The sequence below is a fragment of the Papio anubis genome, chromosome 2, assembly GCF_008728515.1.
Source record: "Papio anubis isolate 15944 chromosome 2, Panubis1.0, whole genome shotgun sequence".
NCBI classification, from domain to species: Eukaryota; Metazoa; Chordata; class Mammalia; order Primates; family Cercopithecidae; genus Papio; species Papio anubis.
This window is the reverse complement of record NC_044977.1, coordinates 51,080,656-51,097,004: the sequence shown is the minus strand read 5'-3', so window position 1 is coordinate 51,097,004 and position 16,349 is coordinate 51,080,656. Positions and strand designations below refer to the sequence as shown.

At 55.2% G+C, this 16,349-nt stretch overlaps 1 protein-coding gene across 4 annotated transcripts in view; it reads left to right on the top strand.

The window, feature by feature from the left end:
* LOC101002885 (fibulin-2) overlaps positions 1-16,349 on the top strand; it is a 92,418-nt gene that overhangs the window by 13,182 nt on the left and 62,887 nt on the right. For all 4 annotated transcript variants that reach the window (XM_017955232.3, XM_017955233.3, XM_003894059.4 and 1 more), the window contains exon 2: positions 14,064-15,377. In XM_017955232.3, the coding sequence (XP_017810721.2) occupies positions 14,105-15,377 (1,273 nt within the window). In that variant the 5' untranslated portion in view covers positions 14,064-14,104. The remainder of the gene's footprint in view (positions 1-14,063; positions 15,378-16,349) is intronic.

Genomic DNA, 16,349 nt, shown 5'->3' with positions numbered 1-16,349 from the left:
CGAGTGAGCCCTGGTCTTTCTTCCTGTAAGGACACATGGGGGCTCCACCCATGTGACCTCATCTAAATCTCCTAATGGGGGGCCCCACCTCCTGATGCCATCCCACCGGGGTCAGGGCTTTCACATAGGAGTGTGGGGAGGACACAGATGTTCAGCCTGTAACAGACTGGTTTAATGAACTGCCGAGGATGGAAACGCTGTAACACCAGCTGCTGGTCCCTGAATGGTCACCCTGTGACCCCAAGGCAGGGTGTGGTGGGGTAGCCGTGGCTTCCTGTACATGGGATGGGAGGAGTGACCCCTCCTTGGCCCCAGACGTTGGAGTTCCCAGGGGCTGGTTGGGCATCAGCACATGACACGGTAGCCCACCTGTGACCTGGGCTTGGTCCCCCACAGTGACTTCAGAAGTTGGCTTGCCCATTGCTGGAAGCAGGGGCCCCTTTGCATAGGCTTCTCTGTGTCTGAGGCTACTCAAGAGACGTAGGGGCCCCACTTCATCCTCATGGAAGGACTAGTGATCTGTCAGCCCTGGGTCAAGCTGCAGCCACCAGGACTCCCTCACGCCCCATCTTTCTTTCGTCTCTGCCTTTCTCTGTGAGCCTGCCTGATTCTCTCGAAATGATGCCCACCACATGGTAGGAAATGTGCCCACCTTCAGAACTTGCTGTTTTTTCCCCTGCAGGTGGTCTGTGTTTTCTTTTATTTCCACTTCAAGAGCTCAGGGAGGGGCCGGGCACGGTGGCTCAAGCCTGTAATCCCAGCACTTTGGGAGGCTGAGACGGGCGTATCACGAAGTCAGGAGATCGAGACCATCCTGGCTAACACGGCGAAACCCCGTCTCTACTAAAAAATACAAAAAAAAAAACTAGCCGGGCGAGGTGGCGGGCGCCTGTAGTCCCAGCTACTCGGGAGGCTGAGGCAGGAGAATGGCATAAACCTGGGAGGCGGAGCTTGCAGTGAGCTGAGATCCGGCCACTGTGACCGGCCCAGCCTGGGAAGAACGTCTGCCCTGGGCCAGTCAGCTGTGGCTGGGGAGGGTCAGGGGGTCATGCGTTGATGTGGCCCCAGGGGCATGTCTGGAGCCGTTCCCTGAGCCTGGGGACTGAGCGAGGCAGCCTGCTGCCCTAGGAGGGCTCTAGTCTACTGCAGATATACAGTTTCATAACCCCAGCAACTCAGACATTTTGGGGTTAAGTCAGCCATGAATACAAGAAGGTGTTTCTTCTTTCTTTGTTGTCACAATGTCAGGATAATTTTGGTTACAGGTGATAGAAAGTACAATTTCAGCAAAAAAGTCACGGAACTAAAAAAGTACAGGATGTAGCTTCAGGCATGGCTATATCCAGGGCCTCTGCAGATGCCATCAGGACCGGGTCTCCGTCTCTTGCTCTGCTGTTCTCTGTGTTCCATACTCCCAGGCAGGCTCTGCCATGTGGGGTTAGGTGCCCCAGCAGCTCCAGGCTCAGAAGCTCTGGAGCAAGGCAGCCCCCTCCCAGGAGCATCAGCGTGGGCCGTGTGACTGGGTTGTGTGACTGTTCTGACCTGTCACCGTGGATGGGGCAGGGAGACCTCTCATTGGCCATCCAGCAGTCCGCCTAGCCTGAAGTGTGAGAGGGGGTTTCCCAGAGGAAAAAGATGTGATGAGACCCATTGTGCAGATGAAAGCATTGCTGCTCAGAGGGTCACATGCTCCGAGGTGCCCAGCAACCTAGTGGCAGGGCTGGGTTCAAATTTGAGCTCCAATCTCTGGGAGTCCAGAGCGTGGTCCTGCTGGCTGTCTCTCTTGGCTTTGGCAGCAGGGGCTGACTGCCTTGGAGGCCTCCAAGGCTCTTGAGCCTGACGGTTATACCACAGACTGGGCCAGACACCGCTGTTGGTTACACACCGGCCGCCTCACTGGCAGCCCTGAGAAATTCCTAAATTTCAGGGCCGTGCAACTAAATTGGGCACAGCAAAGGCCTGAGGGAGTCACAGAGGAGACTGGGCTGCCCGCTCCCCTGGCTGCTGCCTCCTTCCAGATGCTGTGGTGACCGAGGGAGCCTGGGTCTGCCGTAGGCCGGCCCCGCCTGCCTGTCTGCATAGGCTGTCTCTCTCTGGCTGTCTGCTTGACTTTCGGTCTGTGCTTCTCTCCATCTCTCTGTCTTGCTCTCTTTCTGTCTCCCTGATGGATCTCTTTCCTTGTCTCTGTCAGTCTCTGTGTCTCTTTCTGCCTGTCTCTTGCTGGCCCCACTCCCCCTACCTGGCCACCCATGTCTAGGATCTCTGCCCTTTGTGAGACTAAAAGGCAGACGCAGGAGTGAAAGTGCTTCTGTATGGAAGGTGGACACGCACTTTGGTAGTTTAAGTCACTTAGCCAGTGACTAGCCAGGTGACTTCAGGGAAGCCTTTTCTGTTTCTGAAGGCCCTTCTGGGATAAATGTTTGTGATACCACATTCATAACTCATGCCATCCTCTGTGCCAGCCCTGTGCTAGGGCCATACGGATTAATTAATCTACCCCTCTCCACTTACCCACCCATCCATATACCCACACACCCATCCGTTCACTCACCCACCCACCCACTTTTTTAGCCATCCATCCATCAACCCACCCATCCATCTACCTACATACCCCACCCTCAGGGCTTGGCCTTAAAGCATGGGGTGGGATTTGGGTGTTCAGGGTTCTAGGAGAGTTTCAGGAGAGAGGGCATCGCAGGTTGAGCTAATGATAAGAGAAAGATGGGGGGTTGGGAGCCAGAGAGCGTTTTCCAGTTTAGCAGGGGTTGGGTGTGTGGAAGACAACAGAGGGGAATGGGTTAGGAAAGCTAGGTGGTTAGATGGTGAAGGGCTTTGAATGTCTCCGTTAGGAGCTTTTTCTTTATCTTTGGGCCACAGATCTTCAGCCAGGGGTCTGTGAGTGGACTCCAGGGAGTCTATGAAACTCCCTCACACAGCAGTTTTAGGTAAGTGCCCATGTGTCTATTAAGGCCTTTTGTTGCAAGGGACAGAAAACCTGGTCCAAGTTAGCTTAATCAAAAGGAGTTCATATCATTGTGAAGTTCAGCTTTTCAGTTAGCTTCAGGCACAGCTGGATCCAGGTGCCGGGCAGCGATCCCTATAACCCTGTTTCTCTTTGTTGGATTTCTTGGCTTTTATGTGTTTTATGAGCAGGTGCCAGCCTCTGACGGCCTCCACTTGATGACAAGATGGCTTCAGGTACCCTTGATGTTAAATCATCTTTAGTCTAATACAGTAGGAAAGAGAGAAGCCATTTGCCCAGTGTTTTACCTGAGGTGGGTCTTATAGGCTGTAATTGTGCTGGTGTCCATCTCTGAGTCAGGCACTGTTGCGAGGGGGAATGGGAAGTGCTGATTGGAGCTCCAGCAGGGTGATGGGGGCACAGAATGAAATCTAGGGGCTGTTCTTGGAAAGAGGCTGAATATGTGCCAGGTGGTCAGAAACCACCCAGTGTCGCTGCAGAGCTTGGTTCATTATGGGCCTTTTTTTGGTGGAGCTGGGTATGTGTTATCCATAGCTTTTTTCACTTTTTCCGGGGGGCCAGAGCTGATAGAGAACCATTCAGGGTTTGGAGCAGGGATGAGAGGTGATGAGCGGTCCCTGGAGGCAGGATCTCAGTCCAGGGGCAGACCACGTGGAGGATGCCTGGGGATCTTAGGACTCCCCCACCCCAGGGGGGGCAAGGGTGTGCCTCCTTTTAGGGTCGGGTGGAGGGTGTGTGGAGCGCCAGGTGGGGAGGGCGGTGAGCTCAGCCTTGGCCGTGGGCAGCCTCATTTCTCATCGCTCCCACCCTGGGAGCGTTTCCTCTTTGCAGAGGAGTAACTTGTGGGGAAGGAAAATACCAGCTCTCTTCAATGCCAAAAGCAACATTTTCTTTTCTCAAAGGTTGATTAAAAGTCACGGACATTAATCTTTGTAATTTTTCACCTGCTTATGTTGGTAATGAGATTAGTGATTGTGTATGTAGGGTCAGCTCTTACCTAAAATTGAAGGAGCTTTTTATTCATTTCTTGTTTTTTCTTGTTTTAGGGAGGAGAGGGAAGGGAGGAGAGAAAACCCTGGCTGTTCCACTTGAAGGATTATTTTTCCCAGGGTTCTCATGAGCTCACCCTGTTGAAGGAAGGCCCCAGTAACCAGTGAGCGTGTGAGGAGCACGGGACACCTGGCACCCTAAGCCCCACCTGCGGCCCACGGCTTGGTCTGTACTTCACATGCAGGGCTTGCCCTGGACCTGCCGTCTCCCTCCTCCTCCTTGGGGGTCTCACACTACCCATCCAGCCTCACCTGCTCAACAGAAAGGACCACAGACCTCTCCTCATTCTCCTGGCCCGGTAGCCCTTTCCTCGCAGCCAAGCTTCTGGTCTTTTTGTACATCATGCTATTATTAAGACATTTGCCCATGAGGAAATGAAGGCAACTGTAGTTTTCAAGGTTGAAGCCAACTTGATTACTTTGCTTTGATAATTTGTGAATTTCAAATCACTCCCCTTCTTTCCGTTTCTCCTGCCAATACCTTCTCTGGCTTTTGTTTCCTTTTTCTGGATTACTGCAATGGTACTTTTTAATTTTTTAAAAAAAATCTCTCTATCTTTTAGTTATGGGGTTTTGCTCTGTCACCCAGACTGGAGTGCAGTGGTGTGATTATAGCTCAATGCAGCCTCCAACTCCTGGGCTCAAGTAATCCTCCCACCTCAGCCTCCCAGCTAGCTAGATACAAAGTTTCTTTAAAGGGGAAGAAAACACACACATACAAAAGAATACCTAAAAGTCGGTGTAGGGTGGTAGAGGAAATTCTTGGATAACCACCACCTGGGCAAAGCAAGAGGACACTGCCTGCTCCCATAGGTCCTCTGATTTTCCTTACTGGCCGCTAGACTTTGAGGGTGACAACTCCTGCTTGACTTTCTAGTTCTGGTTCCTACATTTGTAGTCCCTGAATGATATAGCTAAGATTTTACCAGGTTTTGTACTTTATATGACTGGAATCTGTCTCAGATTTCTCAAAAGGGGTGTCTACAGTTTGTTCTTCAATTCCCAGTGTGCTGTGACCTAGTGGTGGCCCTGCCACTCTGTTGGGACAACATCCACTAAATGTACCAGATGTTTTGCCGAGGTCCCTGGGCCCTGGATGCAGTGACTGACTGAATGCCCCCTCCTTGGCATCTCTTCTTCCTTGATGTGCATGTCCCCCTCCCTAACCTCTATCATTTTTCTTTGTGCTGCTCGCTTGCCAGCGACCACTCTCTTCCTTGTTCGCTGCATGCCGGCTGCAGTGTGTCAGGCTGGCTCCCGCCTCAGGGCATTTGCACATACTGTTAGTGCTGCTTGGGATACCATTCCCCAGATCTTTGCATGGCCACCACATTTTTACATGATACCACCAAGTAGGTGTTGGCTGAAATGTTGCCTCCGAGGCCTCCTCGTTTGACCATTATTGCCAAAGGAGCATGCAGTCTGTCTCTGTCGCAACGGCCTCATTTCTTCCCCCGATCAGAATGTTGGCTGCATGCGGGTAGGACTTTCTCTCGTCTTGTTCACTGCCATATCCCAGCATCTGCAGTGGGCTGGCCGATAGCAACTGTTTGATGAATAGCTGCAAACTAAAGGACTCTAGCTCTACTTTCTCGGCCAGACAGACCTGTTCAGATCCCCACAGCTTTTACGATTTATGTGGCCTTGGACAGATCATTTACTCTGTCTGGGCCTCAGTTTCCTCATTTGTAGGTGTTAAATGGTTAAGGAAAATAAATATCCCTGGAAACTCGCAGTCCAGTGATTGGCATTGTGTTGGCACTGAGGAAGTGATAGTTAGACACGAACTTGATTAACTGCTAAAATTCCTGCTTAATGCTTTGTGCCAAGAACAAGTTTATTTTTCCCCAGTGAACTAGATGACTTCCTCTTATCAGAGAAGGAGCACCAGGTCATCCTCTAATTTCCCTTTTGGCCTTGGCTGCCAGGAAGCATACTGCTAAGGGGAGGTCTCAGGAGCAGCCCTTATTTCCTGTCCATCTTCAGTGTAGTTCTTCTTCCTTTTCTTCTCCCTGTTCTTTCTTTATTTACGTTTGGCTCTGCAATGCATGTGTGTGATTATTATCTTTTATTTTGGTAAAATATACGTAACATGAAGTTTACTTTTTTTTTTTTTTTCTGACGGAGTCTTGCTCTGTTGCCCAGGCTGGAGTGCAGTGGAGCGATCTTGGCTCACTGCAACCTCCACCTCCTGGGTTCAAGCAATTCTCATGCCTCAGCCTCCTGAGTAGCTGGAATTATAGGTATATGCCACCACACTTGGCTAGTTTTTGTATTTTTAGTAGAGACGGGGTTTCACCATGTTGACCAGGATGGCCTCGATCTCCTGACCTTGTGATCTGCCCGCCTTGGCCTCCCAAAGTGCTGGAATTGCAGGCTGTGCCTGGCTGAAATTTACCATTTTAACCTTTTTAAGTGCACAGCTCAGTGGCATTATGGAAATTCACATTGTTGTGCAACCATTACCACTATCTATTTGCAGAACTTTTTCATTATCCTAAACAGAAACTCTGTCCCCATTAAGCAGAAACTCCTCCTGCTTCCCACCTCCAGTCCCTGGACCCACCATTCTACTTTCTGTCTCTGAATTTGATGACTGGAATCACACAGGATTTGTCCTTTGGTATCTGGCTTATTCACCTAGCATGGTGTCCTCAGGGTTCATCTGTGTTGCAGCGTGGGTCAGAATGCCCCTCCTGTTAAGGCTGATAGTGTTCCATTGTATGGAATATTTTGTTTATCCATCCATCCATTGATGGTCACTTGGGTTGATCCGTGTCACTCGAGTATATCATGAATAACAGTGTAGTGAACTTGGATGTGCCAATATTGTTTTTAAAAAAATTACTTTCTGGGCCTCAGGTGGTCTCAGGCCCACTTATAAATTAAGGGTAGATTTTTGGACAGTTTCTAGGACCAGGCTGTCTTGCCTGCCTCTGCCTAGTGTGTGTCTGTGTGTCTGTGTGTCTGTGCTCAGTAAACTCCATGGCCACTGTGGGTGCCTACCCAGGTCTCTCACCTGGTGGTGCACGTGTCTCCCAGTGGCCACAGGTGCTGGCTGCTGATGGCTCACACCTGTGCCTTCTCCAGCCACCTGCCCTTTGCTGGCAGGTGTCACTTCCCCATGAGGTGCCTGGGAGGTCACTCTCTATGGTCTTTGGCCAGTGACTGACATGCCTCTGAGTGGGATGAGACCGGGGTGCCCCCCACACTGCATAGCTTCTCGTGGGTCTCTGGACTCCAGCTGAGATGCAGCCTTGCCCAGCTCCCCCTGGCTCTGCCTGCTTTCCTTTGCCCTTCTCCTGAGAGCTCTCCCCCGACAGACCATGCCCTCAAGCGTCCCTGCCTCGGTCTCTGCTTCTGCGGAGCCCAGTCTAAGACAGGGTGCAGCTCACATATCCCTCTGAGCACTGTGGGTCTTGCATTACTGTGGGTGTTGGGTTGGACTCTGATGCAGCTGACCTACTGAGACTGACTACACCATGTGGCTAGGGGTGGTCTCCTTGGAAGAGGGCGAGAACTCCCAGCATCTACCACATACAGAAGAGGAAGGTCCTAATCTAGGAAACCAAGCTATTCTGGAGGCGACCCTGGGGCGGGATGGTTGGCGGGGCAGGAGCTCCCACCTCATCCAGGCCTCTCTCCTCCTGGTGTGGTCAAGAGACGCTCCGGCCTTGGAGTGTTCAGGCTGGTAGAGATGACCCAGGGAGCCCAATGATGCCAGTGGGAAGGGAGTGTGGATCCCAGTTAGTCCAGGGAAGCCCTGTTGCTGGGCCCCACAGCTTCATTGTCAGATGTCCTGACATTAGTTATCATCTTGAATTAATTATCAGTGGATAATATTGGCAGCTAATTTAAAAAGCACCGTGTGGGCCCCACAAACGCATCTGTGTGTGGACAGGCTGGGGGTCTGGTTTGTGCCTGCTCTCTGTTTGGACTTGGGCCCGGGGGCAGCCGTGTGGGCGGAGCCACTGGGCCAAGTGGTACTGATTCCGGGTTTCTTTGTCACTGTCTTGTCTGTGAGTGTGTTGTGTGTTTATTTCCCTGCTGTCATCCTCAGCTGTTTGCAAGTCCCAGTGTTTTGATATAGCTGCTTATTAGTTTTTAAAAGAGATCCCCTGCAAATATTTAAAAAATTTTAAAGCCATACCGGCACCAACCTGAGACTTCGTTCTTATCTATAGTTGCCTGATCAAATGGAGATTGCCCAGTTAAGTTGGAATTTCAGATAAGTGACGGATGTATCCCAAATACTGTACAGGACGTCTTTAAATGCTAGACAGTTTTCCAGCATTTCTCTGAAATGCCTGTGCACATCCCAGATCTGTATTTGCTGGATCTCATCAGAGCCAGAAGGGTCAGAACTGGAGGCGAGAAGACCTTTCCTTCCTGATCCAGTGTCATATCCTATGGCCTGTGTAGCCACTAAGGTGGGACCCCACTTTCCACAGTGGCGGCACTGGAGATGTCCCCCCGAGTTGGCCTTGACCTTCCATTGTCCTTGCCAGCCCAGAGAGGTTTCATCTGGGGCCTGCTGTGGATGAATGTGGAGGTTAATTTATCTAAGGAAGCAGTGTCGCTTTACTATAGGATGTGTGTTTGTTTTTGTGGTAGGTTGGGGCCCTTCCCTGGATAGCAGAGTGAAGAGCTTGTGGCCAGGTGAGAGAGGCAGCTGGGGCCTGAGCCACATCCTGAGGCACTTCTGCCTCTGATGTGCCAGAGCCCTCCCTCCCCATTCTGACTGCACCAGGTGCCTTGTGGGGACTGGGCAGGTCTCCAGGGGGCTCACACTGTGTGCTGAGTCACCTGTCCCTGCTGGACACTCCCTGGGGAAGACCCTGGCTGAATGTCTCCCCGCTCCCACACTGCCCTGTGCACGTTCAAGTGATGGCCCTGAGTATGTCACCCCAGGTGTGAACCCTGCTGCCACTTTAGAATACCCTGGTCCCCCAACCCACAGCAGGGATTTGATCAACAAAGACCAAAGCTGTGGTAGCCCCACCCACCGCTGGTCCTGTCTGGAGCCTGCTCTTGTGTCTCCACTCCAGCGGCAAAGCCTTGCTCACAGTGCTGGATGCACTCCCAGATGCTAAGTGCTGAGTGCCACTTCATAGTAGCTTGACATCCTCATTGTCACCTAAATGCCCACTGTCGTTTTGGCTCTTCCTATGAAGAATGGGCTGCCAAATACAGAGGAATGGCTAGGCGCATTCCTCTGTATTTGTGATCCCAGCTTGTGATCACACGCTTGTGATCCCAGCACTCTGGGAGATGAGACAGGGCGATTGCTTGAGCCTAGGAGTTTGAGACCAGTCTGGGCAGCAGAGCAAGATCCTGTTTCCTGCCTATTTTTTAATGCCATGATTTATATTACACACATGATGATATGTAAAGCATGCATCCTTTAAAAATGCCAACAGTTGCCAACCCTCACCCCTCCTAGGGGTACAGCCTGAGGCCAGCCTGGACAGTGACTGGCCTGGTGTCCTCCACCTGCCAACCTTTCCGGTCCCCAGATGGCAGCCCGGTGACCACCAGGGCCATGTGGATCCGGTACAGCCTTCTCTGAGTCGCACACTGGGCGTCAGAAGCACAGGGTCATGGAGTGCATGTGCTGAATTCTCCCATGAGTACTACCTTGCAGAGAGGTTGCTCCAGGTGATGCTTCGGCCGGTGGCATAAGAATGATAATAACACCACTCTGCTAGTGTTTGCCTTCCTGATGGGTGCAAGGGAGAGACTGCAGTGGTTTTCCTTTGTATCTTGCTGGTTTTTGCGTCCCCACCCGGGAGGGCTGGCTTGCTGTAGTGTGACTGCCTGGCAGGCCACCACATTCTGTCCCAGGGGCTTTGTTTGCTGGCCGGGCTCTGACTGCTGGGACTGCCCCCCACAGGGAGGTCAGGCCTCCTTCCCCACCCCATCTCCAGGGGTTTCTCTTTTCAGGTTGGTGAGGGGTGGGGGCTGTCTGCAGAGGCTGGGGCTGTGAGTAAACTCAGTTGGAGCTCCCAGGAGCGGCATGTTTGATTCTGTGACCCTGCAGTGTAGAGACTGTGCCCTCCTACTTCTCTCTTATACGAGTGTCCCCAGCCCTGCTTGCTTATTTCCGGTGATAGGGAGCTCCCTCCTGCCCAGCAGCCTGGTCTATCCCTGCCCTGGAGGGAGCGTTCTCCACTTGAAGCTGACATCTGCCATCTCTTCCATGCCCCCACCTCCCGCCCCACACATACACGCTCCATTGGGAACAACTGTGGAGGTGTGAGGACAGTGGGGTCTGCTTTTCTCCCAGGTGAGCCACCCCACGTGGGCCACTCCCTCTCCACACATCCCAGATAGTCCTTTCCCCTCCTGAGTGGACAACCTTCAGGCAGCACCAGGGTACTCTGAGCTGCATGCATTTGGGGGGGCCCAGATGACATGGGGAACCTGGGAGCTCACACCCCATGTGATATCTCAGGGTGGCCAGAGCTCTGTGGCTTGAAACAGGAGTTGGAAACCTGAATTTTTATGTGAACGTTTTCAATTTATGCATGCTGGTAACCAATTTAAAATGAGAAACCCACTGTGTGGGCCAAACAAAATGCACTTGTGGGCCAGAGAATGCTGGTGGGCCCCTGACCATGACCTGAGGTGGGGTGGAACATGTTCACTGTGTGGATGCAGAACCAGGGCTCAGAGAGGGCAAGGGCCGTGCCTAGGGTTGCGCAGTAGATGTGGAGAATGTAGAGTCAGGCTTGGGCCTGATGTTCTTTATGATTGCCCTGGGCCTGGAGTGGGGAGATGGGCAAGCCTGAGGTTTGGGATTGCTTGAGCATGGACAGAATGTGATGCCGGGCACCCAGGAGGCCAAGGGGCCAGGCCACCCTGGGGGCTGTGCCAGTGAGCAGAGCAAGGGGACAGACTTGGTGGACCAGGTGGTGGGGCAGGGTGGGCTGGGCAGGAAGTTCCTCTGGAAGAAGTTCTAGGACAGCCCTGTGTCCTGTGGCCAGGGTACTGTCCTCTCAGGACGCAATGTTCGTGCCTGGGTGTGTGATGCACTGGAAGGCAGGAGGGCAGGGAGCTTGGGTCACAGTTCACCAAATATTTCCTTTTGTTTTGAGACGGGGTCTCACTCTGTTGTCCAGGATGGAGTGCAGTGGCACGATCTCGACTCACTACAAGCTCCACCTCCGGGGTTCAAGCAGTTCTTCTGCCTCAGCCTCCCGAGTTGCTGGGATTACAGGTGCGTGCCATCATGCCTAGCTAATTTTTATATTTCTGGTAGAGATTGGGTTTCACCATGTTGACCAGGTGTCGAACTCCTGACCTCAAGTGGTCCACCTGTCTTGGCCTCCCAAGTGCTGGGATTACAGGCGTGAGCCACCTCGCCTGGCCAAAGATTTTCTTTCCTAAAAGGCACCGTCAGCTGGCACGGTGGCTCATGCCTGTAATCCCAGCACTGTAGGAAGCTGAGGTGGGAGGATCACTTGAAGTCAAGAGTTCAAGACCAACCTGGGCAACACAGTGAGACCCCTGTTAAAGAAAAAAATTAGCTGGGTGTAGTGGCGTGTACCTGTAGTTCCACCTACTCAGAAGGCTGAGGTGGGAAGATGGCTTGAGCTCGGGAGGTTGAGGCTGCAATGAGCTACGATCACACAACTGTGCTCTAGCCTGGACAACAGAGTGAGACCCTGCCTCTAAAAACAAACACAGAAACGAACCGTTGAGAGTGGACCTGAGGACCTCTCCCTTGCAGTCTGGAGGGCCCTTGCTTTTGCTGACTGGGATTAAAGGCCCTGATTCTCCCAGGGGCCCACTCCTCATGTCAGTGGCTTTACAGAGTCCTCCAGTCTCCTGAGGTGGCATCTCAGTGTGAGGGCAGGGGCATCAGCCCTCAAGGCCCCAAAGGCTCCGTGGTACTCCCCTGGCCCTGAACCTGGTCTGGGCATGGGCTTCTATCTCCCCGCCTGTCCATGGACCTCCACCGCAGCCTTCCCTGCCTCAGTCACACAGCTCCCCCTTCCAGGCGCTCCTGGACGTCTCTCTTCTGTCCACTGCATCCTATCCATCAGCAAATCCTGTGGGTCCTACCTTCAGAATAGATCCCCTGTGCCACTGACTCCTGCTGTCTTCGCTCACTGCCCTGGGCGCTCTCACCTGCTCCCTGCTGGCTCCCCTGCAGTAGGCAGCTGGGTGGGTCCCTTGCACTGGAGAGTCCCAGGCTCTAGCACTTGCAGGCACACCCAGAGGCCCTCACAGCAGGCCGTAAGCCCATTGCTCCACAGTTACCACCGTTGTGCTGGCATGGCTCAGCCCTAGCGGCCCTCTCTGTCCCTCACCTGCCTGCTGCTGGTCTGGCCTCAACCCCTTGGCCCTGCCATTCCCTGCCTGACGCCCTCCTCAGAGAAGCCCTCCTCTTCCACCAGGCTGACGCAGGCTCCCCTGACACTGCCACGGACACTGCCGCGTCTCCTTGATTCCCTTCCTTTATTTCATCATGGGGCTCGTGCCTGCCTGGCGTTCAGTTCTCTACAGATCTGCTCTTGGGTTTAGTATCTGCCCCTCCAGCTCTGAGGGTGTCAGTGCTGGGAGGATGCTGGAAACCTGTCTTGCTGGCTGATAAACCCCCAGTTCCTAGAGGGGCTGGGCCCAAAGGAGGCGTTCCTTCAGAGATGGGGCCAGCCTGGGGACCACTGCTGTGGCGATGAGCCCCATTGTCCCTCTGTCACTGCCCTGTGGGGCTGGGCTTTAGGCTGGGAGTCAGAGAAGGAGCTCTTGCCTGTGACTTTGGGGAGCAAGCTGTCTAGAAGAGGCAGGCATGGCCACTGGGTCACAAGTGGGGCTACAGGCACCAGGGACTTGGGCCAGGGTGGAGGAGGGAGGAGGCATGAGGATTGGTGAAAAGGTGGCATTTGAGTGGCTTGTGCAAGATGAGAGAAGAGATCCCTTGGGGAAGTTCAGGCCTAAGGGCCCGTGGGAGGGTCAGGTTGGGATGGCTCCTGTAGGGCCTTGAATGCCAGGCTCAGCTGGGAATCCAGACCTTTCCTTGCTGACCATGGGAAACTGGGGCAGGCTGTGGGGCCGTGGCACGTTGGGGCCAGCTGCCATCAGACCAGACTGGGTTCCCTGGGAAAGGGGAGGAGTGGAGTCAGGGTGGGCAGGGAGGTGGCGGGGCTGTTCCAGTGCAGACCGGAGGTGAGGCTGGAGTGGAGACAGGGCCTAGAGACGGAAGGAAGGGTAGAGACCGTGGGGAGCGAGTGGAGATGGATTGCGGGGAGAATGGACATGACTGGGGGAGTTGGTGGGGTGTTAGGGACAGCAAGGCATCAGGATGCATTTGCCAGTGCTACTGGGGAGGGGGACAGGAGCATCCCCTGGGGCTAAGCCTGCAGTCCCGGGGGTCTCACAGGGGTGTTCCTGAGTCCTAGGGTCTGCGGGCTGGGGCTATAGTGGGGGTCTTCTTCTTGCCCAGCATTTCCCCACTGACCATATTTTCTGGCCAGCAGCTGTGGTGCGTGGCTGGGGACTGAGTCAGGGATCTGGGCAGGGATTGGTCGGGTGTGTGCATGGGACTGTGTGTGTGAGGCTGCCCAGGGTGTGTACTGGCACATGGGCATGCTGTGGGTGAGACAGTGTGTGTGTCTGCGTGGAGGGTTTTGGGGCATGTTGCTTAATGTGCCCTGGTGAGTGCGACCGAGTGGGTGTGGGGCTGTGCATGTTTGTGTGTGTGTGGGCACGAGGGCTCACTCAGAGGGTCTGCCTCAGAATGCAAGTGAGGGTGGAGGGTTGAGTGGCCCAGCAAACACACGTGGGGCTGTCAGCAACTCCAGGTCAACACCTGTGGCAGCCAGTGACTGCACACTCATTTGTCTGTGATCTGCCCCACGTGTGACAGAGCCTGTGTGGGGGGTGGGGAGGCAGTCCTTAGTGTGCTCCTGGGGATGAGGGCATGCGTGTGAGGTGGCTGAGGCTGGGCCCTCTGCCCATGTGTGTGCCGGTGTGCACTCTGTGTGCGCACACCCAGTACTGACAGGCTTCCTTTCCGATTCCCCCAGGGTCTTGCAGGAGAGGGAACCGTCCTGGGCTGACCTGGACCATGGTGCTGCTCTGGGAGCCTGCAGGAGCCTGGCTTGCACTAGGCCTGGCCCTGGCCCTGGGCCCCAGCATGGCTGCAACCGCCCCTCGGCAGGACTGCACGGGCGTGGAGTGCCCACCGCTGGAGAACTGCATTGAGGAGGCGCTGGAGCCGGGTGCCTGCTGCGCCACGTGTGTGCAGCAGGGCTGTGCCTGCGAGGGCTACCAGTACTACGACTGCCTGCAGGGTGGCTTCGTGCGCGGTCGCGTGCCTGCCGGTCAGTCCTATTTTGTGGACTTCGGCAGCACTGAATGCTCCTGCCCACCAGGCGGCGGCAAGATCAGCTGCCAGTTCATGCTGTGCCCGGAGCTGCCGCCCAACTGCATCGAGGCTGTAGTGGTGGCTGACAGCTGCCCACAGTGCGGCCAGGTGGGCTGCGTCCACGTGGGCCGCAAGTATGCAGCTGGCCACACTGTTCACCTGCCGCCCTGCCGGGCCTGCCACTGCCCTGACGCCGGCGGAGAGCTCATCTGCTACCAGCTCCCCGGTTGCCACGGGAACTTCTCAGATGCCGAGGAGGGTGACCCTGAGCGACACTACGAAGACCCCTACAGCTATGACCAGGAGGTGGCCGAGGTGGAAGCAGCAGCAGCCCTGGGGGGTGAGGTCCAGGCAGGCGCAGGGGGCCCCCCAGCTGCTCTGGGAGGTGGGAGTCAGCCACTGTCCACCATCCAGGCACCCCCCTGGCCAGCTGCCCTCCCCAGGCCCACAGCAGCCGCTGCCCTGGGTCCCCCAGCCCCAGTGCAGGCCAAAGCTAGGAGAGTGACTGAGGACAGTGAGGAAGAAGAAGAGGAGGAGGAGGAGACAGAGGAAATGGCTGTCACCGAGCAGCTGGCAGCAGGTGGCCACAGGGGGCTGGATGGGCTGCCCACTACAGCCCCAGCTGGACCCAGTCTTCCCATCCAGGAGGAGAGGGCAGAAGCCGGGGCAAGGCCCGAAGAGAACCTCATCCCGGATGCCCAAGCCACGTCTCGCAGCAGTGGGCTGGAGGGCATGACGCCTGCACCGGGCCCGGGCAAGGCCGCTCTCATCCCGACTCAGGCCATGCCTGGCTCTCCCAGGGACCCAGTCAAGCCCAGCCCGCACACCATCCTGTCCACACCACTGCCTGATGCAGCCTGGATCCCACCCACCCGGGAAGTGCCCAGGAAACCGCAGGTTCTGCCCCATTCCCACGTGGAGGAGGACATAGACCCCAACTCTGTCCATTCTGTCCCCAGAAGCAGCCCTGAAGGTAAGACCCTGTCCTGGTTCCTTCAGGGCACTTTGTGTGGGAAGGGCAGCCTCGGGCTCTGGCCACTGCCCCAGGTCTCTGCCTGGGACTGGGCATGCTGGATCTGTGGGGCCAGGCCTAGGGCGGCCAGCCTAGGCCCTTGATGTGGGCAGGAGGCTGTGAGAGTGCACCTTCTCCCAGGCCCAGCTCTTGGGATGGGGTGGGTGGGTGGGAGTGGGGTTCCTGTTGTGGGAGGTGCTGGGCCCTCTGGTAGGGCTGTGGTTGTGGTCAAGGGTCCAGAAGGTGCATATCTTCAGAGCTGGGGGCCCTGAGAAGGGTTCCTGCCTCAGCCCGGTAGGCCCCCGCGTGCTCTGGCAGGAAATATGAAGGGCGGTCTCAGCTGCCTCGGTGGCTGGCCTGTGACCTAGGAGCCTAGCATGGCCACCTCTGCCAATTTTTCAACAAATGTCAGCCAGAAAGCTGAATTTTATGTGACGTCTTCCCATTTCTAAGTGTCTGCAGCAAATTCTAACCTCATAAGCATGTGTTGTAGAAGGAAGTGAACTCGTGGACAGAGGCAAGGTGGGTGGGCCATTTGAGCAGGGCCGCTGGCCGTGCTGGGCCAGGGGAGTTGGTGGGGCCACACCAGCTGTACCCTCACTCCATGGAGGCCCCTCTCCAAGCTGGGCAGGCAGCTTCCCGTCAGTCCTTCCAGCAGCACCGAGTGCTTACAACCATGTACGCTGTTTCACCAGCGAGGCAACTGGGGTTTGCGGTGGTGCTGGAGGCTCAGGTCATACAACCAGTGAGCAGTGGGCCTGGAAGGCCCTGGAGCCTGACCGTATATGCTATATCCTCCAAGCCACGTGACACAGAGTTCAACATACTTCATTGGGCACATCAGAGCAGGCAGCCAGGACCAGGGCACCCAGGCTTCAGATGGGGACCGGCCTGAGGCTGTGCAGAGGCTGGTAGGCAGCCCAGGCCTCTTCC